This window comes from Mya arenaria, chromosome 6 (genome assembly GCF_026914265.1).
Source record: "Mya arenaria isolate MELC-2E11 chromosome 6, ASM2691426v1".
Classification (NCBI taxonomy): domain Eukaryota; kingdom Metazoa; phylum Mollusca; class Bivalvia; order Myida; family Myidae; genus Mya; species Mya arenaria.
The window spans coordinates 78,065,809-78,092,949 of record NC_069127.1 but is presented as its reverse complement, the minus strand read 5'-3'; the positions used below and the strand labels follow the sequence as shown (position 1 = coordinate 78,092,949).

Here is a 27,141-nt window from a genome sequence, read left to right as displayed (position 1 = left end):
ATGAGTTATGGCCGACATGGTTTTCATGCCAGAGAAACAGCCAGACTGTAATGACAAAGGCTGCAGTATAATTTTCAATCATTTATGTATTGTTATTTACACAGAACTGTAAATCAGTTTTAACTTCAAAACAGTATGCAGATATTGTCTATCTACCTACAAGTCTATAATTGTCCTTTAATATGGCCTAAACATTGAACAGAGCTAGGTGAGCTGTTTATATTCATGAGAGCGTTTCTTCAATACTGAGGATTTCTTACTGAGGATTTTGTTCCATGCAGTTGTCACTGTAACAGTTGCTGATATATCTTATCATGTATTTTGATCTAGATTTAATTTTTACAGACAGAATGGATCATGTTTTCTGGGTTTTGTACATCTTAATGAGTGTGTGTATAAATATTGATGATGCATGCAATATGTTTGTAGTAATTAAAGGACAGTCCCCTACAAATGAAAACTGGAGTAGTACAAGGAATACATTTTGCCCTATTTTGCAGACTGAATTAAAAAAAAGAAAAAAAGAGAAGAAAATAACTTGGCCCATATGATCTGGTTCCCAGCTCAAGGTCACTTCAAGGTTCTACACCATACATTCATTAACAACACAAAACAGTTGAAGTAGAGTTTTAAACATCGTGATCAAACTCTTTAAATTCATTCCTGAATTACAAAGTGTTTGCACAAGTTTACTATAGCCATGTAGACTGTAATTTGCATACATCGACCTGAACTCTTCCCCGTGCACCTAAATTAATTATCATACATCTGGTCCGTTTGGCATGCCTTTGACCTGGAAAATTGACAAAAACTCTTGACAGCGTTAATAGCTTTATTTGCAAAAGCACAGCATAAAACGGTCAACATGTTCATTACTATACGGCAGGTGGGATAACAGGGTGATAACATGTGAGTGTGTAAACATTAGATTGAGTTATCTTGTCCTATTTTCTTCCCTAAAATGAGTGTCTAAACATGTTATAAGTCACAAAGATTAAGGAATATGGGTCTATATTTCAAGGTCATCTTAATTCTTGTTTTCTTTTTTTTAACATTAATAGTCAATAAAAGTAAATATTTTAAATGTATTATTTTGATTGGCATTTTGACAGGCATAATTCACAAAATGCATAAATATCATATACTTGCACTTAATAATCTGTTCACCATTTTATTGCCTTGTAGGCATTCATCAATGTTTTGCCATGGATGGGAATGCTAGATACCTCGGAGACTAGACAGCAGCAGCCAAATGTATAAAGTCGGTTAAGATTTTGGTTTGGTCAAAGTTATCCAAAATGTTTATTGATTGGTCAATAATTGTCCAATAATAACTACTAACCAATCAAATCATTTCAATGAGTGAACTAGCCAGTAGATAACCAGTGGACAACTTACCAAAGTTTAATACGACTGGCTGCTGATCATTACTGAAAGGCGGGATTTTTATATTAAGACCATTAGTCCAGGTACACCTCAACCCCGTTTTATTTTTTAAAAAACCTTCCTGTACCAGGAGTGGGAATTAAGTTTTACTGAATGTCCAGGCGAGTGACTACCACCCCTACTTGAGCTAAAACTATGATTCATGCATTAAGGCTGCTTAAAGTAACTTAACATAGGTACTTGCACAAGGTAAAAATCAATCTGAGCTAAAAAGTAACTTAACATAGGTACTTGCACAAGGTTAATATCAATCTGAGCTAATAAATGATTTGTTCTACAACAATTACTATCAGAATTTGATTCTGTGGAAAGTCAGCTGTAAAAATATATATATATATTTCTTTTATCACAGACTTGATCAAACAAAATACATGAACATTAAACTTAAAAATATCACTAATAACTTCTCTCCTTTTCTAAAGATATAATTGTGATGAAATAACCTTAACAACAGTGAAATAATCTGGAAATATATCAATATACTATAATCAAATCTATCAGTCTACAGTATAATTCACAAAACCAAAATATATACCAAAGTAAATGTGAGATCAACCTTTCTTTGGTGTGTAATACGAGATAGATTATGCATTTCAAAAGCAAAGCATGCATATTAAAAACAGGGTTAACTTCGTGATAAAATAATATTAGATTGTTTCGATGGCAATGAACAAAGTATAAATGATAGTTTTATAATTTATGCAAACTTGTACAAATTCTTGCAGGCAGTCATATATTTTAGACCTTTTTTATATTCATTGCTTTTTCAACATTTACCAAGAAAAAACAACGCATGTTTCATGAAATTAAAAGAAATAAAAAAGCATTTTCAATACCACAATTCAAATATAATCTAACTTAATATTGCACTTAGTCAAAGTTAACAAAAATCAATAGTTTCATAACAGACTGGTTTAAACTTAGATAAAAGAGTATTAACTTTTATTGGATGCAAAACCATTCTGTGAAAACTGTTAAAATACCAACTTTATTTTCACACAATACCGTCCAGAATCTTGACACGGAATTGAGAACAGCAGCTACACTAGTCTTAAAGATTTTATTTTTGTTTTAAAGTTTGAAGTGTCTATTTTGATACAAATGTCATGAATGTAAGTCAGTATTACATCAAACAATGAGTCATGCGAATAAATATAGAATCAGGAGGCCAATTGTTCAAAACATTTGTTAAAGTAAACAACATTGTTAACGTCATCATTGAACTTTTAATGGATACACTTGTGATCTACAGTATTTCTAACAAGATTTGTGACTGCTGTTTCAGCTGTACTGGTTTTTTTTAAATATATGAGCGCATTCTCAAATACTTCACATGTATAAGTTAACAATGATAGGGTTTTAGTCAGGTTTTAAAAGGACAGGGTGCTGCATATTGCATCAACATAGAACTTAAATATTATAAATTTCACTTTTTTTTTAGAAATGTGATTACCGGGGTAATTCAAAAGTAGTTTTAGGTTTCAACTACCAGGAATATTGAGTTTGTAAGTTTTTATAATCATAAAATTTATTAAGTTTTTAAACAAAACAAAGGAAATATTTAATTGTCTATTCAAAGCATGTAAATCTAAGAAGGCAGAAGGGCGCACATGCTGGTCTGCATGAGGGCAGAGGGTTGCCACCCAATAGGCAGAGTGCAACACCCTCTTATAACTCGGCTAAAACGCTTAAAGACAAAAGAATAAAGCTTTAAGTGTGATCTCTTAAATGGCACTTTTATCTTTCGAGAGTGAATGATATTTAAAAAATGCAAAATGTGATGTAATAAAACACTGCAAAATAAAACCATACCATTATTAAAAATTCATACTTTTGACTGTGTATACTACATGATGTTAACAGTCACTTACAAAATATACTAATTTAACACTCTCTTGCCAACATTGTGGCAGCATGGGATGGGGATGGTGAAACAACATTGATATAATTATATTCTTCTTAAATAGTTATTATGTTTACAATTACATCAACAATTTTCATCCCTGACCAAAGTGCTGTACCTGTGCGTTTGTCAACATAGAATGTCAATTTCAGTGTACAATATAACTCAAAAATGTTATCCAATATGCATCAATATTCATGCACTGCAATGAAATGTCTAATAAGAAAACACCGCTTATAGTGTATTGTTTTGTACAACAATGACTTTGTAAACAAATACAGAAGCATATACAATTGAAATGAAAGACACACTGCTGTCAATGTTATTGACTCTGTGTCAGAGGAACTGATGGCACAATACATGTCCATCTAGCCTTTTATCACAACAGGGACATCACACACTGTTTCAAACTCATAGCACCAACAACTCAGCATAAAAACTTTTTGTTTGGAAAATAATTTGAAATTCTTGTCTAGTTTTCTCTATGGATGAAATGTTTGGAAAATAATTTGAAATTCTTGTCTAGTTTTCTCTATGGATGAAATGTTTGGAAAATAATTTGAAATTCTTGTCTAGTTTTCTCTTTGGTTCTTGGCTCTTTAGAATATATATGTCATTTGCTGACATGATAAGACTGAAAATCTTCAACCAATTTAAATAGCATACATAAAAATGACCAGGAATGTATTGGATAACATATGTTTGGTAAATGCTGCATTTGAGTATATGTAAAAGATCAGTCAATTACATCAAATTGCTTGTGGAATATATACAGTTTAAGCCATACTAAAACTTGAAAGAAAATGTTACTCTCCAACAGTCAAGTCGAATATACCTGTTGTTACCACGGTATAGGACAGTCTGGATAAGCTGTATTTCACACATCACTCATTGAAGGAATGATTTGATTGATTGATGTCATTATCAGGGTATGAACGCAGTTGGGCTGGTTAAAGTATGTGGAGTCGAAAGGACTCCAGCTTACTTTAACCAGCCCAACTGTGTTCATATCCCCAATAATGACATCAATCATGCAATTCATTAGTTATATTTACACCAATAGTTCATTATAATTTCAAAAATTGTTAAAAAATTTACTAATTTCATTTAAGAAACTTTACAGCAATTCTTTCTCATCCACTATGTAAATAGAACGACCTGACAGTAACTGGAAAACATTTATCATATTACGTCATAATAACGCATGAAAATTTTAATCATTTATAGCTGATACGTTAAATCACTTTATATGTAAAATGGAAACGCTAACGACAACAATATATTTCACATATCATAAATTAACACTTTCCATCATGTTGATAATAGTTTTTCTTGGCCTGCTGACACAATACAAACAAAATCAAGATAAGCAATTTTCAATTTATATTAATATGCGATGATTGGCAATCCGCACGTTTCCAAAGATGTTGCATTTCCTGGAATTTTTTCACAATTGCCAAAGTGCAATACATATAAGGAATGGAAGTTGAGGTGTAAATATACATATATGATGCATAATTTATCCAGATATCTTTTTATTTATCAATGAACACAACTGAATGCCTATAACTTTCTAATTAAAAGTCAATGACTTAATTTTGCCAGTCTACAAGTAGATTTTATCAGGGCCTCAAAACGTGGGCCGCACTTATCACAATGGATCATAATATACATAAGGCAGTGAAACCTATGTATACACTCTTTTCACTCCATTTACAAGGAAAATAAATCAAGGCATATTTGCTAAAAAAATCCAAAACCAAATCCACAATAAAACCTACTTAAATGCGTAAGAAAACATGTATTCTGATGCACAAATTTACAATAGAACTTAAAAAGAATAAAAGTAAGGGGTAATTTTATTTGTTAGAAGGAGTCTGACTGGTAAACATTGTCTTTACACTGACGTTTTCTCATTACTGTCAAATGAAATTTTGTTTCCATCGAAGAATTTTCCTATTTCTGTTAACAGTGAAGACTCTTTGTCATCATTAGCATTGGATTCATTAAAGTCAGAATAAGCAGGCATTGGAAGAACTTCATCTTGTTCACTTGAGATATCCTTAGAGCTCTTATATTTTTCTTGTGGCTCATTTATACTTTGTGTTAAATGAGCCTCTTCTCGGCTTACATCTGTCTTTTGCATAGTTTCATCCTCCATGTAGCCATCAGGCTTGGTCTCGGCTGCAGTGGTGTGTTCATCAGGTTCATCTTCGTTGTCTCCACTTGGGAGTCTATATTTACTCCCAATGACCAGCAGCTCCTGGGAAGTGATCAGCTGAAGCTCGCTGTAAGGCCCGGATGGGGCTCCATTGGCCTGAGTGTGGCCCAGCTTATGGCTTGGCACTGAAACCGACAAAGAACTAAGTATATCAACTGGAACATTTCACTCTCAACTCTATAACTTCAGCATTTATTGCAATTGTTGCAGCTAATTAGCATGGTAAAAGATAATGGTTCACCTTATTTTAGGAAAACAAACTTGAGGTTATATTTGTGACCTATGACAATTTTTTGTTTAAACTCATTATGGAAATAAAAATGAATTTCTAGTAAAATGAATAACAAACTATAAATTCTTAATTTTAAAAGAAAATGTTTGTAAAGTGTTTTTCTAAACCTCTGGCACAGTCTTGTCTCCAGTTACACAGTAATGTCAGCGAGATTTATAATTGAATAAACATACTAAAAAGTAATATATCATTTAAACAGGTTTTAGGATGACATATCTTAAAATAACATTTACTATTTATGAGATTAACATTTGACTACTGTATGATAAACAAAGTATTAAACCTAAAAATAAACATTAAGTTTATACTATACTGCAGACAGTCACTTAAGTACATTCATTAAAATTTTGTGAATCAAATTACTCTGTTACAAAATTCGTCACAAATGACCTCAAAGATTGACAATTTGCATTTATCTTTGTACAATGAACTTCAATAGCGGCTACTAGGTTAATATTTATGAATAATATTAAATTAGTTTTGAAATATCTATTACACATTTAAAAGTCTCTATAATTATGCGCATAACTTTATAACTCTCAAAAGGTATTCAGTGGTATTCAGTGGTACTAATGAAAAGCTAATTCAGAATAGAAAGAAACAGCCAAAGCATGCATGCAAAACATTCTTTGGAGCAAGGTTTCAAATTTATGTAGAGGTAGCTATTTGATATTACAACTGAAATTACAAGATCATTGCAGACCAAACAGCAAGCAGGATTGGAAGCACAGTTAATTCACAACTGACCGATTAAACAACATCAACAGACAATAACAGAACCGTATTCAGAAAGGAACTTGCTTTTTCTATTATGTACACAAGACACGGATTCAAACTTTTACAAGGCATAATAAATGTCACACAGGACAATAGTTGTTAATAAAGAGTTTTATCACAGGTAATGCTACATAGCATATCAAGGATAACACCCAATTACAAAAACATTATAGTTCTATGTACAGGGGTTCGAACAGCTGAACCACTTGTCAATCCTCAAAAATGGCCGAGGTCTGTTAAAGAACGAGGGATTTACACTCGCTTAGGTCAAAGGACTTAGACCCTTTACATTCCTTTCAAGGTACTTCTTACTGGGTTTTTATGCAAATGTCAAAGCAAAATTCAATTGATAAAACAGTAGAATAGTCTGAAGTTAAAAGCTCTCAATCTTGTCTTCAGGAACTTTGAAACGTTTAAACTTTAGAACCCCTGTATGTATGAAGACTACATCCATGGAAAATCATGTTCTGATAACCAAATGTTTTACTTTTTTAACACACCCTAGATATGTTTGTGACTGTGGGACAACAGACCCTGGACATTATGCTTGTGACTGTGTGGGACAACAGACCCTGGACATTATGCTTGTGACTGTGTGGGACAACAGACCCTAGACATTATGCTTGTGACTGTGTGGGACAACAGACCCTAGACATTATGCTTGTGACTGTATGGGATAACAGACCCTAGACATTATGCTTGTGACTGTGTGGGATAACAGACCCTAGACATTATGCTTGTGACTGTGTGGGACAACAGACCCTAGACATTATGCTTGTGACTGTGTGGGATAACAGACCCTAGACATTATGCTTGTGACTGTGTGGGATAACAGACCCTAGACATTATGCTTGTGACTGTGTGGGATAACAGACCCTGGACATTATGCTTGTGACTGTGTGGGACAACAGACCCTGGACATTATGCTTGTGACTGTATGGGATAACAGACCCTAGACATTATGCTTGTGACTGTATGGGATAACAGACCCTAGACATTATGCTTGTGACTGTGTGGGACAACAGACCCTGGACATTATGCCTGTGACTGTGTGGGACAACAGACCCTGGACATTATGCTTGTGACTGTGTGTCCCACACAGTCACAAGCATAATGTCCAGGGTCTGTTGTGCTTGTGACTGTGTGGGACAACAGACCCTAGACATTATGCTTGTGACTGTATGGGATAACAGACAATAGACATTATGCTTGTGACTGTGTGGGACAACAGACCCTAGACATTATGCTTGTGACTGTGTGGGACAACAGACCCTAGACATTATGCTTGTGACTGTATGGGATAACAGACAATAGACATTATGCTTGTGACTGTGTGGGACAACAGACCCTAGACATTATGCTTGTGACTGTGTGGGACAACAGACCCTAGACATTATGCTTGTGACTGTGTAGGACAACAGACCCTGGACATTATGCTTGTGACTGTGTGGGACAACAGACCATGGACATTATGCTTGTGACTGTGTGGGATAACATACCCTAGACATTATGCCTGTGACTGTGTGGGACAACAGACCCTGCACATTATGCCTGTGACTGTGTGGGATAACATACCCTAGACATTATGCTTGTGACTGTGTGGGATAACATACCCTAGACATTATGCTTGTGACTGTATGGGATAACAGACCCTGGACATTATGCCTGTGACTGTGTGGGACAACAGACCCTGGACATTATGCTTGTGACTGTGTGGGATAACATACCCTAGACATTATGCTTGTGACTGTGTGGGATAACATACCCTAGACATTATGCTTGTGACTGTGGGATAACAGACCCTAGACATTATACCTGTGACTGTGTGGGATAACAGACACTAGACATTATACTTGTGACTGTGTGGGACAACAGACCCTGGACATTATGTCTGTGACTGTGTGGGACAACAGACCCTGGACATTATGCCTGTGACTGTGTGGGACAACAGACCCTAGACATTATGCTTGTGACTGTGTGGGATAACAGACACTAGACATTATACCTGTGACTGTGTGGGATAACAGACACTAGACATTATGCTTGTGACTGTGTGGGATAACAGACCCTAGACATTATACCTGTGACTGTGTGGGATAACAGACACTAGACATTATGCTTGTGACTGTGTGGGACAACAGACCCTGGACATTATGTCTGTGACTGTGTGGGACAACAGACCCTGGACATTATGCCTGTGACTGTGTGGGACAACAGACCCTGCACATTATGCCCGTGACTGTGTGGGACAACAGACCCTAGACATTATGCAAGTGACTGTGTGGGACAACAGACCCTAGACATTATACTTGTGAATGTGTGGGATAACAGACCCTAGACATTATGCTTGTGACTGTGTGGGACAACAGACCAAGGACATTATGCAAGTGACAGTGGGACAACAGACCCTGGACATTATGCAAGTGACAGTGTGGGACAAAAGACCAAGGATATTATGCAAGTGACTGTGTGGGACAACAGACCCTGGACATTATGTGACTGTGTGGGACAACAGACCCAGGACATTATGCTTGTGACTGTGTGGGACAACAAACCCTGGACAGTATGCTTGTGCCTGTGTGGGACTACAGACCCTGGACATTATACTTGTGACTGTGTGGGACAACATTTCCAAAACAGTATGCTTGTGACTGTGTAGGACAACAGACCCTGGACATTATGCTTGTGACTGTGTGGGACAACAGACCCTAGACATTATGCTTGTGACTGTGTGGGACAACAGACCCTGGACATTATGCTTGTGACTGTGTGGGACAACAGACCCCAGACATTATGCTTGTGACTGTGTGGGACAACAGACCCTAGACATTATGCTTGTGACTGTGTGGGACAACAGACCCAGGACATTATGGTTGTGACTGTGTGGGACAACAGACCCTGGACATTATGCTTGTGACTGTGTGGGACAACAGACCCTGGACATTATGCTTGTGACTGTGTGGGACAACAGACCCTGGACATTATGCTTGTGACTGTGTGGGACAACAGACCCTGGACATTATGCAAGTGACTGTGTGGGACAACAGACCCTAGACATTATGCTTGTGACTGTGTGGGACAACAGACCCTAGACATTATGCTTGTGACTGTGTGGGACAACAGACCCAGGACATTATGCAAGTGACTGTGGGACAACAGACCCTGGACATTATGCAAGTGACTGTGTGGGACAACAGACCCAGGACATTATGCAAGTGACTGTGTGGGACAACAGACCCTAGACATTATGCTTGTGAATGTGTGGGATAACATACCCTAGACATTATGCTTGTGACTGTGTGGGGCAACAGACCCAGGCCATTATGCAAGTGACTGTGTGGGACAACAGACCCAGGACTTTATGCAAGTGACTGTGTGGGACAACAGACCCAGAACATTATGCAAGTAACTGTGTGGGACAACAGACCCTGGACATTATGCAAGTGACTGTGTGGGACAACAGACCCTGGACATTATGCAAGTGACTGTGTGGGACAACAGATCCTGGACATTATGCAAATGACTGTGTGGGACAACAGACCCTGGACATTATGCTTGTGACTGTGTGGGACAACAGACCCTAGACATTATGTTTGTGACTGTGTGGGATAACAGGCCCGAGACATTATGCCTGTGACTGTGTGGGACAACAGACCCTGGACATTATGCTTGTGACTGTGTGGGACAACATACCCTAGACATTATGTTTGTGACTGTGTGGGACAACAGACCCTAGACATTATGCCTGTGACTGTGTGGGACAACAGACCCAAGACAGTATGCTGGTGACTGTGGGGCAACAGACCCTAGACATTATGCCTGTGACTGTGTGGGACAACAGGCCCTAGACATTATGCTTGTGACTGTGTTGGACAACAGACCCCAGCCATTATGCTTGTGACTGTGTGGGATAACATACCCTAGACATTATGCTTGTGACTGTATGGGATAACAGACCCTAGACATTATGCTGGTGACTGTGTGGGATAACATACCCTAGACATTATGCTTGTGACTGTGGGATAACAGACCCTAGACATTATACCTGTGACTGTGTGGGATAACAGACACTAGACAGTATGCTTGTGACTGTGTGGGACAACAGACCCTGGACATTATGCTTGTGACTGTGTGGGACAACAGACCCTGGACATTATGCTTGTGACTGTGTGGGACAACAGACCCTGGACATTATGCCTGTGACTGTGTGGGACAACAGACCCTGCACATTATGCCTGTGACTGTGTGGGACAACAGACCCTAGACATTATGCAAGTGACTGTGTGGGACAACAGACCCTAGACATTATACTTGTGAATGTGTGGGATAACAGACCCTAGACATTATGCTTGTGACTGTGTGGGACAACAGACCAAGGACATTATGCAAGTGACAGTGGGACAACAGACCCTGGACAGTATGCAAGTGACAGTGTGGGACAAAAGACCAAGGATATTATGCAAGTGACTGTGTGGGACAACAGACCCTGGACATTATGTGACTGTGTGGGACAACAGACCCAGGACATTATGCCTGTGACTGTGTAGGACAACATACCCTGGACAGTATGCTTGTGCCTGTGTGGGACAACAGACCCTGGACATTATACTTGTGACTGTGTGGGACAACATTTCCAAAACATTATGCTTGTGACTGTGTAGGACAACAGACCCTGGACATTATGCTTGTGACTGTGTGGGACAACAGACCCTAGACATTATGCGTGTGACTGTGTGGGACAACAGACCCTGGACATTATGCTTGTGACTGTGTGGGACAACAGACCCTGGACATTATGCTTGTGACTGTGTGGGATAACAGACCCTGGACATTATGCTTGTGACTGTGTGGGACAACAGACCCTGGACATTATGCTTGTGACTGTGTGGGACAACAGACCCTGGACATTATGCTTGTGACTGTGTGGGACAACAGACCCTAGACATTATGCTTGTGACTGTGTGGGACAACAGACCCAGGACATTATGCAAGTGACTGTGGGACAACAGACCCTGGACATTATGCAAGTGACTGTGTGGGACAACAGACCCAGGACATTATGCAAGTGACTGTGTGGGACAACACACCCTGGACATTATGTGACTGTGTGGGACAACAGACCCAGGACATTATGCCTGTGACTGTGTGGGACAACAAACCCTGGACAGTATGCTTGTGACTGAGTGGGACAACAGACCCTGGACATTATGCTTGTGACTGTGTGGGACAACATTTCCAAAACATTATGCTTGTGACTGTGTAGGACAACAGACCCTGGACATTATGCTTGTGACTGTGTGGGACAACAGACCCTAGACATTATGCTTGTGACTGTGTGGGACAACAGACCCTAGACATTATGCTTGTGACTGTGTGGGAAAACAGACCCTAGACATTATGCTTGTGACTGTGTGGGACAACAGGCCCTAGACTTTATGCTTGTGACTGTGTGGGACAACATACCCTGGACATTATGCTTGTGACTGTGTGGGACAACAGATCCCAGACATTATGCTTGTGACTGTGTGGGACAACAGACCCTGGACATTATGCTTGTGACTGTGTGGGACAACAGACCCTAGACATTATGCTTGAGACTGTGTGGGACAATATACCCTAGACATTATGTTTGTGACTGTGTGGGACAACAGATCCCAGACATTATGCTTGTGACTGTGTGGGACAACAGACCCCAGACATTATGCAAGTGACTGTGTGGGACAACATACCCTAGACATTATGCTTGTGAATGTGTGGGATAACAGACCCTAGACATTATGCTTGTGACTGTGTGGGACAACAGACCCAGGACATTATGCAAGTGACTGTGTGGGACAACAGACCCTGGACTTTATGCAAGTGACTGTGTGGGACAACAGACCCAGAACATTATGCAAGTAACTGTGTGGGACAACAGACCCTGGACATTATGCAAGTGACTGTGTGGGACAACAGACCCTGGACATTATGCAAGTGACTGTGTGGGACAACAGATCCTGGACATTATGCAAATGACTGTGTGGGACAACAGACCCTGGACATTATGCTTGTGACTGTGTGGGAAAACAGGCCCTAGACATTATGTTTGTGACATTATGCAAATGACTGTGTGGGACAACAGACCCTGGACATTATGCTTGTGACTGTGTGGGAAAACAGGCCCTAGACATTATGCCTGTGACTGTGTGGGACAACAGACCCTAGACATTATGCTTGTGACTGTGTTGGACAACAGACCCCAGCCATTATGCTTGTGACTGTGTGGGACAACAGACCCTAGACATTATGCTTGTGACTGTATGGGATAACAGACCCTAGACATTATGCTTGTGACTGTGTGGGATAACATACCCTAGACATTATGCTTGTGACTGTGGGATAACAGACCCTAGACATTATACCTGTGACTGTGTGGGATAACAGACACTAGACATTATGCTTGTGACTGTGTGGGACAACAGACCCTGGACATTATGCTTGTGACTGTGGGATAACAGGCCCTATACATTATGCAAGTGACTGTGTGGGGCAACAGACACCAGCCATTTTGCCTGTGACTGTGTGGGACAACAGACCCTAAAAATTATGCTTGTGACTGTGTTGGACAACAGACCCCAGCCATTATGCTTGTGACTGTTTGGGACAACAGATCCAAGACATTATGCTTGTGACTGTGTGGGACAACAGATCCCAGACATTATGTCTGTGACTGTGTGGGACAACATACCCTCGACATTATGCTTGTGACTGTGTGGGACAACATACCCTAGACATTATGCTTGTGACTGTGTGGGACAACATACCCTAGACATTATGCTTGTGACTGTGTGGGACAACATACCCTAGACATTATGCTTGTGACTGTGTTGGACAACAGACCCAAGCCATTATGCTTGTGACTGTGTGGGACAACAGACCCTATACATTATGCTTGTGACTGTGTGGGATAACAGACCCTAGACATTATGCTTGTGACTGTGTGGGACAGCAGACCCTAGTCATTATGATTGTGACTGTGTGGGATAACAGACCCTAGACATTATGCTTGTGACTGTGTGGGATAACATACCCTAGACATTATGCTTGTGACTGTGTGGGATAACAGACCCTAGACATTATGCTTGTGACTGTGTGGGACAACAGACCCTAGTCATTATGCTTGTGACTGTGTGGGATAACAGACCCTAGACATTATGCTTGTGACTGTGTGGGACAGCAGACCCTAGTCATTATGCTTGTGACTGTGTGGGATAACAGACCCTAGACATTTTGCCTGTGACTGTGTGGGAAAACAGACCCTATTCATTATGATTGTGCCTGTGTAGGATAACAGACCCTAGACATTATGCTTGTGACTGTGTGGGACAACAGACCCTATACATTATGCCTGTGACTGTGTGGGATAACAGACCCTAGACAATATGCTTGTGACTGTGTGGGACAACATACCCTAGACATTATACCTGTGACTGTGTGGGATAACAAACCCTAGACATTATGCTTGTGACTGTGTGGGATAACATACCCTAGACATTATGCTTGTGACTGTGTGATAACAGACCCTAGACATTATGCTTGTGACTGTGGGGCAACAGACACCAGCCATTATGCCTGTGACTGTGTGGGACAACAGACCCTAGACATTATGCCTGTGACTGTGTGGGACAACAGACCCTAGACATTATGCCTGTGACTGTGTTGGATCACATACCCTAGACAGTATACCTGTGACTGTGTGGGATAACAGACCCTAGACATTATGCTTGTGAGTGATTGGGACAATAGATCCAAGACAATATGCTTGTGACTGTGTGGGACAACAGCTCCAAGACATCATACTTGTGACTGTGTGGGACAATAGACCCTGGACATTATGCCTGTGACTGTGTGGGACAAAAGACCCTAGACATTATGCTTGTGACTGCGTGGGACAACAGACCCCAGCCATTATGCTTGTGACTGTGTGGGGCAACAGACCCTAGACATTATGCCAGTGACTGTGTGGGATAACATACCCTGGGCATTATGCTTGTGACTGTGTGGGACAACAGATCCCAGACATTATGCTTGTGACTGTGTGGGACAACAGACCCTGGACATTATGCTTGTGACTGTGTGGGAAAACAGACCCTGGATATTATGCTTGTGACTGTACGGGACAACAGACCCAGGACATTATGCTTGTGACTGTGTGGGACAACAGACCCTATACATTATGTGACTGTGTGGGACAACAGACCCTGGACATTATGTCTGTGACTGTGTGGGACAACAGACCGTAGACATTATGCTTGTGACTGTGTGGGATAACAGACCCTAGACATTATGCTTGTGACTGTGTGGGACAACAGACCCTTAAGTTATGCTTGTGACTGTGCGGCACAATATACCCTAGACATTATGATTGTGACTGTGTGGGAAAAGAACACGGATACTCTGGCATGCTTTGCAGATTATTATTATGAAAAGTAAGAAGCTATTTATACAGTGAGGCAATATTTTCCATGAAAAAGCAAATTCTGTGAGAATAATAAATATCAAAGGACTAGGTGCTGGAATATCAAATAATTCTGTGTTTCAAACCTTCTTCAGTGGCATCTTCTATACAAATAACACATTCAATGTCAGTAAAAGCCTTAGAAATGAGAAATCTCTTCTAAAAACGGTGACTGATACATGTTATTATCTTAAAACAACTTTCTAAGAAAAGGGTGTTTTTTTCAAGAACTTTCTAAGAAAATGACCTTTTATAGTCTTAGAACTTTCAGGGAAAAGTAATTTGCTAATTCCATAAAAAAATAAAATATCTGGGGGGTTTTCATTTGAATACCGTTCATAATTATAAGCTGACACAATCAGGTTTACTTAATTGCTATAAATTGCCTTTGAAACTTGTGAAAACTGGACAGGTGTAAGTATGTTTACCTACCAAACTTATGAAAAGCAATGAAATTCATTTGTTTTATTATGAGCTAAGCAAAAACCTGTTATAGACATAAATTTAACCAATGCATGCAATTAACATAAAACTAACCAAAACAAATATGCTTCAAATAACTATTTTTTTTAAAAGAGTATAATTTAATATTAACAGAATTGAAAGGTTTATGTATTGTCCTACTGGCCTTAAATCAGGCCACTCGTTTTGCTGGCACATCAATATCTGTTCAGAAGTCATAGTATTTATAACCTATTGTTTATAAGTACATCTTATCACAAGACCTGATAAGAATGGATCTGTTATTGCCAACATTGAGTCAAAGCATGGCAAAGCATGGCAAAACATGGTCCAAATTTTGCCTCTAGTTATTCATCATTACTTTGTACAAATATAGAACATTTTAATTACCATACCAAAACAAGTCATAAGATTGAATGCTTAATGAATGTCAGATATTGAATTAAACCTGAGAAACTGAATAAGCCTAGCATAACTTTTTGTTCCAAGATATATCAAATTACCACCAAGAATAATTAATCAAAAAAATTGGTAGTAAGGATACGTTTATTGATAAAATGTGCAGTATAGATGTACCACCGACCTATAAACTGGTTCATAGGCATGTGCATGTACTCATATGTACTTATGAATATATAATTTCATCATCTTATGCATGTATTACAATGAGTACAGTACTTATGTAAGTGACTGAGGTTTCCATATACTTGAAACTAGACGTGAGGTTAACCCTTTGCACCAAGTCTATTAAAGTGATGCAATTCATAAAAGTGGTAGCATGATTCATCTCCAGGTCAAGGTCACGATAAAGCGTACCTCGGACTTCTTTGTAGACATCCATCATGGAAACTGATGCAAACTCCATCGCCTCGGTAACAGCAGGGAAACTCTGCAATGGAAAAACAACAATTGTATTCGTCCATTAACGCGGTGTTCCATATTTATTAATTTTACCAGAAATAACATATTGTTTGTGAGGCATTGTTATAATTACTATATATATAATTTGAATGACCTCAATTATGTTGTTATTGCTATCAAGGACTTTGAGCTTGTGTTAGTTAGGTTTTAAAACAGTTTTCCAGTAACTTGTTGACTTTAACAATGTCACATGACAGTTGTAAAACTTACGCCAAATACTTAAGGATCATGCCTTTAATACCAAGAACATAACAGAGAAAGGTTGATCAAAATTGTTCTTATGTAAATATACCAGGAAATAACAACCATTTATAATCACATCTTTTATGTATTCATGGTCAATTTATGAAAATTCTATTTTGTATTTCACTATGCTCTAACTTTAAGCATCATTACCAGACTGCCACAAACAATAACTTTTGATATTTCAGAAGAGCATGAACAACTATGTCCGATTAAGGTGTTTATGTCTCCAGTGTGTCATACCTGGTCGACTTTGGGAATCAGGAACATCATGAGAGCCCCCAGGATTGGAGGAGCCCCAGCCACGTGGAACGCTATACGATAGTCTCCCAGCTTGTCATACATAAAACCTGAAATGGCACATTATTTAGAACATTATTATTATATTACAATTAGTGAGTGCTCTATTCTGATTGGAGGAGCCCCCTGTCCCATCTTGTTATACATTAAACTTTAACATGAAATTGCACATTCAGTAACATTTAGGATAAATCTATTTAAAATGAAACACTTAACAGAACGTTTTAAACTGTCAAACATAGAATAGAATGGAATTGTAACACAGTTTATAGTGTTGTTTATTCAAAGCCCCATATTTTTATTTAAATGTTGATAAATGCTCAAAGGGCATAACTCACCTAAGATATTATCCAGAGTTTTGGGACTTGCTTCATGTTAGCATTGTCTGAGAGAATAATATGTGTGACAAGTTTCATGTTAATATCTGCAATGGTTTTGCTTAATGGTCAAGGTTAAAGCTTTGGTACACTGAAAACTCTGCAGACATCACCAAGGCTATGACAATGCCGTGACTTTTTGTCTTCGAAAAAACTAATATGAACAAATAAAGCTAGTTGATCTTGACATCATAAATATAATAAATTCTTACCAGCAACAGGGGGTCCTATGGTAAATGGAATGCTGAAGATGCCTAACAGGAAGCCGATGGCCTGTGACGCCTCGCTGGGACCGACAATGTCAAACGCTACCGGTCCCAACAGGCAGACAAACACCCCATCACACAAGCCCATTGCCAGACTGATGGCTATCAGGGCCTCAAAACTCTTGGCGAAGGGAATACACATGGTGGACACTCCCAGGACGAAAAAGGCACACTGCTGCATGCGAATGCGGTTCACCCAGGGAAAGTCAGCAATTTTGCCGCATACAATTCTGCTGACTCCTGAAGTAATACTGAGACAGAGAATGAGCAGGCTGCCATCGGATTCTGGAAAATTGTCCCGTGTGTGCTTTGGCTGAAAAAAAAAACAAAACTTCTAACATTGTTTTCATTTTTCCAACACCTTATATATATGTCTTTGGTTTGCAGTTGACTGACTGGGCTTGTAGGCTGGAATTTGCAATGTCATGAAAGCATTTGTTTATAGATGGCCTTACTGTATTTGATCAGCATTCAAACAACACCTTTAGTAAAATCAAGGGGATGCATGTTATTTGTTTGTTTTTTTACTGAAAACAAATTAGTTTTTAGTGAAAGATTGAGATACAAAATCATAGTTGTTCACTCCTTCAAAAATCTATCTTTACGATTATTTTGAATGCATTAAAAAAATAAATAATAGTAATTACTTGACTTTTTGCCATGCGAACGTGACAAATTCTGAAACATACCCAAATATATGTAAAAAGAAACAACAAAAGATAATTAGTCATAATATGTGCAGTCACGATAAAACAATCAGTTTGGGTAATTCGTAATTACCACATGCTGATAACTGGATCCACCATTTAATTGTAATCGTGTCATTCAATAAGTCGTCCGATAATGGTGTGTGGTTTTTAAACAGTGTAAATAGTTTAATTTTTGAGATGTAATCACAATGTAATCAAAATACATATGTCATTTTTTCTTTATTTATGATAAATCAGTTAAGGCAGTTAAGGCAATCTTAAGCATCATCGGACAGGTTGATTGGCTACATTTATCAAAATCTACATTAAATATGCACTCTTATTCCCAAATAAGATGTACCACAATTAATACAATTGTTTTAATTTACTGAAAAGGATGAATAACTATCGAAAACAATGGTTCTTATGAAGGAATACTGTGTGCAATTTAAAAAAAGGTGCTGAAAACACGGTATTTCTACCTTATGAGACTACAGTTAATCACTGTAAATCTTTTAGGACCCACCAGTCATTTAATATTTGTACATTTTCAGCTATTAAATACACGGTTACAATCTTGTTATCAGTAATGAATATTTTCCATAAATGTATTATTTAGCACGTAGTTAAAGTTTAATCACTCAAAATTTCTGTTTGTTATACATGATTACATATTGATGTTAAATATGAGTATCACTTTAAGCAACAATATTTTTTTTTCTTACATGTAAAAAAGTCTAATAATAAAACCGTCTCTGTGGCCTAGAGGTTAAGGCATCGGCCTACGGAGCGGGAGGTCGTGGGTTTGATCCCGGGTCGCTGCATACCGAAAGACGTTAAAAATTGGTACAAGTAGCTCCCTTGCCCGGGGCTCGCCATTTAAAGGGTATTGCTTGGAAAAATGGTGTACTCAGTACTGGTTAACCCAGGAAAGTTGTACCCAGTGTATCTGTGCTTTACACCGAACACGTAAAAGAACCAAGGGACCTCTTCGTAAAAGAGCTAGGGTATCGCACCCGAAACTTCCTTGTATCACACCACTGTCTCTTCAGCGTGCTGTCCCTTCAGCAAAAAACAAAGGATCCTGTTGGAAATAAGTGCTTGCACTTTCATGGGTTATCCTTGACCGCAAGGTCTAAAGAAATACATACAATAATTAAATTAACAATGATATGAGTCAATTAATAACAGAGTAACATATACAGGGAGATGTTCAATTTTCTAGATGTATACCTGATAGATCAGCAGATGTATATAATGCTTTCCTTACGACTTTCAGTGGTAAATTCCACTATCATTCCTTGTAAAAAGCATGTGTTTTTTTCTTCTTTTTTTTTCCTGCCAGTTTTTGAAATGTGAACTCCACTCTAACCAAAAAATCAGTTGGGAATAATGGCCTAATGAAAAGAAGTTGGAATGTTACCAAATAGTGCATATGTAGTACTATACAAATATTTCACCTTAACATTACTGTACTATAAATGTTAACCCAAATATAGGACAAACATGTAAATACACAATATGCTTAAACATTCTTAATTGCATTAAGTATCTATTAAACATCGCCCTTTAGGGAATATGACACATTATTCTGAGTATGTCCTTTATGAAAGTAATTTTTATTCTGAGTATGTCCTTTATGAAAGTGATTTCTAAGTAGACAATTAAAGATTTCTGAATCAAAGTACAAGCAATAATATATATATTGGATGAAAAGTTCCGCATGTTGTTCATGTTTGTGTCTATATGTGCATTATCCATGGGGTGTGTGCCAGAACAAACCAAGACCTCCTATATTTTAATGTCACTTAATTCCTTCTAGCAATGACCCCACAAATTATACATTAATATGCATCATTATAAGTTTCACAATCCGATTGTGAGATGCAGTCAAGTAAGAAATAGCCCATTTCAAATAATCACATGAGATCATAAAATTTTCATAATTTACATTGTATATCAATAAAGGCATGTCTGTTTTTGTTCATTATTATTATTACAATTTTATTTCATAATGCGCTATTAATATATGACAGTAAACTCTTCATCAACATTAAAGTAATTGTTGGTAAGCACAGATATTTAATAATGTCACCCATTGGCCTAACACATGTATCTTATTTCTTCTACCAAATAAAGACAGAAATGAGAAACTTCATAATCTCTATTCAATCCTAATACTTTGAGTTCATGCTTCCAAAGAAGGTCTAAGCCAATGTTAAGGTCAATGATAGCTAGTCAACGTTAAATGTTTTCTGTAAATCATTAAGACCTCAGACAGGTATGTGACCATATCAGTCACCTTAATGTCAATGACATTTGACTTCCCACAAACTTCCATACATGTAATGTACTTATATCACTCTCAGTGCATTGTCTTTGACTTAAGTGCCTTTCACACACTACCTACGTGAGGACTAAATAGGAGCGGCAAGAGAATCAGAGAATCGGCAGAGCTCTGTCAAGAAAGCCCTTGAAAATCACAATTAGCCATACAATGCTGAGGTTGTACTGACAAAATATAAGAGAGAATGTGCTACAGAATACCACTTTTCTGTCATCAATGTTAAAAAGTGGCAATGCTATTGTTACAAGGTAGGCCAGATCTGTACCAGTAGGGTACATATTGGGGCCATCGAAGAGCTGCCAATCCATTACAGGGTCCTACCAGTTCTCTACTGAAATTTATATAGTCACCTGACGTGGCTTATTTATTGGCCCATGTTCAGAGGATTTCCTGATGATGCGCAGCACTACCATTCTTAGCAATGAGATATCGTTGCAATACCATATTAGTACTGATCCCCCAAAATAACTTTGTGCTCAGGTATAGCTCCGGCAAACAAAGTCAGCTAGGTGTGACCGGCCCTTAAGGTATCGAAAAATATCAGAGATATAAATGGTAAGCCACTGGTACATCCTAATCTTGTAATCAGGAGAGAAAAATACCAGTTCTTGCAATTTGAAGGCTCATCGCAAGATCATGGTAAGTCCATATAAAAGAAGGAGTTCCATCTGTCCTGTGATTAGCACTTGAATTGCAAAAATATCAATGTCTTTACACAGGGCCAATTTTGCTGTTAATTTAATTGAAAGTAAGAGTAAGATGTAATAAATAATTCATATTCAAGACCTGATGTAACCTAAGTTTGATCTTGTGCGGTTGGGAACTCTAAGTCGATAACAGAAACCTACTTGACTGTTCAGTATGTTGACCAGATTAATCTTTACCCAGTAGTAGAACATTTTGGTGAGAAGCGAATGCACTAACTTGACAGCCACACTCATGTTCATGATTTTGCAGTTAATATCCTCAATCATAGTAAAGGGCCTTACCTCTCATTCCATAATATTTCTAACTCTTCTACAATTTTTGAGAGTAATTTCCTTTCACTTTTCAACCTGATAATACTCTTGGAAGTCTCAGAATATATTCATAAAAATGAAATGCTGATCAGCATAGTGGCTTGTACACTTGTTTGTAACTAATGCATCCGGGGTTCAATTCCTAGTCTGGGTATGTATTGTATATATACATATATGTGAGTTTGGTGTATGGGCGTCAAGCCCGTGGGTTTTCTCCGGGTACTCCATTTTCTCCCACAAAACAAGACCACACACTCGTGTAACACGAGCCCCCCTCCCCCTCCCCCCAAAAAAGTCTTAGCAAAAGTTAATACATATAACATTCCTCACTAAAATGTGACACGTATGTGATTTAGAATCCTATCTTGAATACCAGCAATGTAAGAAATTCTACTTACTCGATATCTTAACATAATTTTATAAATATTACAATTATCAGTATTATCCCTTTTACTTTGATATGACAGTAATGTTGCTGATAAATAATGGATATCATTTACACAGGGAAGATTAAGGGACTTCAAAATTGTGGTGACATATATATATATACACATAAAAAAAAGGATTTTTTTTATCAGCTATGGTAATTAATGTAAACTTAATGGCAAAAATCTATGAATAAAAACAACAACATTTATATCATATGGGTATCTGTCATAAATTAGCTAAGATATGTAAATACAACTATGTTCTCTTTTATTTCTTTAGAGGTGGGCTTTGTTCTACACAAATATTGTATGACGGTTTAACAAATTAGTTTTCTTTTTGTACATTATACTGAAAATTTGAAGTATTCCATGAGGAGTTAACAGAAGTCCATCACCCTTCTATCTGCACACTAAGTATTGTTTGCTACACGTTTCAAAGGCTAAATGATACCTTTGTTCTAAAGTATTTATAATAAATGTTCATTAAAACCAAAACAAAGTTTGTAACTTAAAAACAACGAGATTTGTGTTTGCCTATTATATTGTTACAGTGATTATTATTAACAGTCCCCGTCTGTAGAACAGGGCCCTAGTTCATAACATAACATAACATATCTTTATTCAGCATTAAACGGCATGTGCACATTTATAGCCATATAATAAAGTACAATATGGAACAATGAAGACACAGATTATTTACAGAGAGGTCAAACATTCAAGAAAGTAGGTGTCATGTTACAAAAAGACATAGTAACAATTTACATATTTCAATACGCTAAGATTTACATTCAGATAAATGATCAATAATGAAGTGTTATTGCTGTAGCATTTGTTCTAAGGCAAAATGCGAAATAGATAAACTTCGCTAAGTTGTTAATACAGTGAACAGATGTTGATGACAAAAGATTGTCAAATTTATTAAGATTCGGCCACGAGTCTATTTCAATGAATATCTTATTCCTAAACCTTACACTGCTCAAGAGTGCATGGGGACACCCGTAAAACTATGGGTAGAAGCTACATGATAAATGCTCTTATTAATTTATGTTTTTATTTCAACAAAGTTTACACCAAATGCAAGGAAACGCCTGGAAATTTACAAATTAATGGCTTGAGTCTCTTAATCGAAACAGGGCCCAGGAGTATAGCGTTTAGAATCCTGCTGCCCGCTTAGGCTTATTTTTTCAAATTATTTTTTATCAGTATAACTTGTCATAACTTTTCATGGCGCATAATGATTAGAATTGTTTTTTATTGATTACATCAAAATGCAGCTACTACAGTCTTAATGCAATGTTTAACGGTTGTTTTTTCTTGTTTTAAATTCATGTGGAACAAAACATTATTGAAATATGTAAAATGAGAAGTGACAGTCATATTGGCAATGAAATTGTTACCCACTGACTGACTATAACAGCTTTTCTTCAAGGTTTATATGCCCTACAAATGGTGATACCTAATAGTCTACACTGACAGTGGTGGAAAATTTTAGGATATAGGATAAATTATGTATCGTCTGCATGCCTTCCTCAATAAGATCACAAAGCTACTGCTTGTACTAGTCTTTTACACTCATGCTGTTCCTATTGATTTTATCACATTCAACTTTGTAGAACTTTTTACTCTTATCTATACCAAGCTATGGAGTTTATGTTAGTCGTAAATGTTAATTCTCAAATTAAACAAAATTCTAAGGAAACAGAACATTCAAAAATGTCCAATGGAGTAAAGTTAACTTTTAAAAAGCTCTAATTAGAAGTTATTCATTCATATTACTTACCAGATGAAAGAATGGTATGAAGTAACCAAAGAGAGCGACACCCAATGAAAGAACCCAGGTAACATAAGCCTTGTTCTTCCAAATTTTCACATTCAAGAACTTTCTTGTCCATGAACAGCAGTCGTTGCAGTGGTTGTACACACTTTCTGTTGACAGGGTTAAGGCAGTTAGGTGGTCTTCTCGCCTAAACAGAGGCTTCCAGGACAGGGAAAATATAATCAACATAAAATGAAGTCCCGCCAGGAATATGAAGCAATACTTAATGCCGATTGTTGACAACAACAAGGGCAAAATTCTTGTTAGAGCTATTGTAAAAAGTGAACTTCCGAACGCAACTATTCCATTTACAAGTCCCATATGCTTCTTGAAATAATGCCCGAGAATGACTAAAGATGGTGAATAAACCATTGACGAGCCGAGTCCCAGAAGAATGCCATAGGTCAGGTAGAGAAGTTCAAGCTTCTGAATGAATGCACTCGCTATAAGTCCTGCCGTGGACAGTACTGCTCCGATGACCGCTGTCGTTCGTATACCCACCCTGTCGCTCAATATACTTGACACTGTACACAACAGAAATGTCACTCCTGTGCAAGTTGAACCAACAAATGCTGAAAAAAAACCATACACAATTAAACAGGGAGTAAGAGCATACATGCCATATATCCCAGTAAGGGGAAAAAATCCCCCGGAATTTCGATCTATCCAACAAAACATTATTCCATTCTCTTATTGTCTGATCGTCATTATAGCTAATAGTATTAGGCTGATATTTTAATTGACTTTTGAGAAAGGTAAACCAATTGAAAAAATATTTGGTCTTGCAAGTACATAAGAGTATGACAGTGTATCATAAGAAAATGATGACACATTTTTTCATACTTGCGTCTAAAAATATTTTGAAATTTTGCCAACTTAGACCTGCTTAAAATCCCCCTGAATACACTGTTTATTTGATTTGTCACTACTGCCGGCCATACCAATTATTCGTTCACTTTGAAAATCCCTTAAGCCATTCCATTATGATTGTTTTTTCTACAAATAGTTTGTGTCCAAATAAAGCTTCAAAATAGGAAAACTAATATTTTTTTCTCTGAAAATACAGGGCTTTTTCTATAGTACCCACGGGTCCGTCCAACGGACCCATTCCCAAGGCAAAATATATGATATTTTTCCTAATCTTCATAGAAAAATCCCAATCAAATGGTATGTAAATGAAAGTCTTTCTACCTGTACTGGTTCATTCAACATCCTAATAAATTATGTGATGTAAAGTTTTGGGAAAAATTTAATTCAGAAATCATTGATATTCATCACATTCATACATCAGTATGAAATATTATCTGTCATGATTTATGGCAATAGATATTTACATTACCCAAGGATTGATATTTCAGCCATTTTAGGTCTTTTGAAAGCGAAAAGAAACTAATATTTAATAATTTCCTCATTCGCAGGAGACTGAATAGCTTGTTCTTTTGACTGTAAAATTTCCGAATTTAGGCATATTTGCGACGCAAATTTCCCAAAATGTCTAGGGTCTTTTTCCCAAAATGGGCAGAAAAAGCCCTGAAATATAATAGCAATTTATCAGCAATACTGCAATTGCACCATGTTGGGCCATATTTCTCCCAGCAGGACTATCATTTTTTAAGTGGTTAGATTATTGATAAAATACACTGTCATTTCAGTGGATATTAATGAGTTTGGTGGCAGTGAATTTGTTCATAAACGAAGATCACATTATAAATCTTATCATACAGATTTTTTTAAATCAGAAGCTATTTTTTTCCCTGTGAAACTACATTCTAAAATATTCAGTTTTCTCAAATTAATCAAGAAATCCTCCAATTCCTGGCCGAAAACAGGTCCCTTACCAGTATATTATTGTTTAGATATGAATAATTTGTATCTTTTCCCCATGAATGATTAAAGGATATTCAAACTTACCAGTTTTAAGAGACACCTCTGGGTCATCTTTGGCATAATGCTCTCTCATCTCAACATAAACTAATCCAAATGTGTTAATGACACCGAACACAGTTCCGTTGGCCCATAACGAGGCGAGGCAAACTACCCAACCCCATCCACCGTCAGGAGGAACAAATCCATCAACTGCATTCTGCTCTCGGTCATTTAAATCACCATTTCGAGGTTTTTCCTTCTCCAATAACTCAATATCTTGGGTTGTCTTCTGTTCTTTTTTCTGCCAGAAATGACGTTTCTGTTTTTCTATTTTGCCTGATTTACCCATTGTATAATAATGTCCATAAAAATCTAGAATCACAACAACAGTTGCAAAATAATTGAGTAATGTGATAATAATGTTAATATATCAAAGTCAGTACTCTCATTGAGACATCTTATCAGATAAACTAAATGTGTAGGATTCTGGCTGATACCCGAATACAAATTTTATCAGACATAATTGAATACATACACATAGTGCGCACAGAGTCAATGGCAATGAATGTATACGTGCAGTCCCATTCAATTCATATATTTCCTTACTGAGTTGTAAATAATAGTATTATAGTATCACATTCATAAACTGCCATAACATTAGAGAAAATACACATAACCATTGTATATGTCCATTGACATATTTAACTGCACACAATTGAATAACTTCCACCTGATGTCTTCGAGGTTCATAAACCAACTACGAAGAACACGCAATGTAACATTATTTGTTTACATGATCAGCTGTTTTTAGAATGGAAGTAGGTCAAGTTCAGCGCAGTAAATTTCGCTTTGCTCTTTCAGACAGTACAGTATATTTATTTATTAGCTGGTGTATTTTAAAACTACGAATATCATGTTCATATAAGACATTAAAAGCCACTCCAATACAAAATATTAGCCTTTAGTTTGTCCTCTATAGGCGTATGACTTGCAGCTGATGCTGAAGAGCAGTTCCGATTGGTTGAATTGATGCTGCAGTCGTTCATGAAATAAGAATTCGCTTATCATTCCAAGACGAAAAATGTTTTGCTTGACATGCAAACTCCTACGCAGTGAGCTCCCCTTAATATATCTATTAACCTGTTCATGAAAAGAAAGAAAAACTTGATGCATCTGTATAAATATCCGATTTGTATGCTAGTACCAGGATAAATAATAATATTAATAAGAAACATACTATGGAGAAACGGCTTTTGTATATATACTTGTTC

At 37.4% G+C, this 27,141-nt stretch overlaps 1 protein-coding gene across 2 annotated transcripts; it reads right to left on the bottom strand.

Moving 5' to 3' along the window:
- Window positions 1-818: 818 nt before the first annotated feature.
- Window positions 819-26,867, bottom strand: LOC128237354 (monocarboxylate transporter 10-like). 2 transcript variants are annotated; one of them, XM_052952785.1, is made up of 7 exons: window positions 25,916-26,867; window positions 23,969-24,576; window positions 17,652-18,018; window positions 17,006-17,112; window positions 16,415-16,487; window positions 15,223-15,240; window positions 819-5,695 (listed from the first exon to the last, which is right to left on the bottom strand). In XM_052952785.1, exons 1-7 carry the CDS (start codon window positions 26,217-26,219, stop codon window positions 5,247-5,249), a joined length of 1,926 nt encoding a protein of 641 aa, XP_052808745.1. In that variant the 5' UTR covers window positions 26,220-26,867; the 3' UTR covers window positions 819-5,246. The 2 variants fall into 2 exon arrangements, with proteins under 2 accessions (XP_052808745.1, XP_052808746.1); XM_052952786.1 differs by lacking the exon at window positions 15,223-15,240 and having other exon boundaries at window positions 25,916-26,866.
- Window positions 26,868-27,141: the final 274 nt, after the last annotated feature.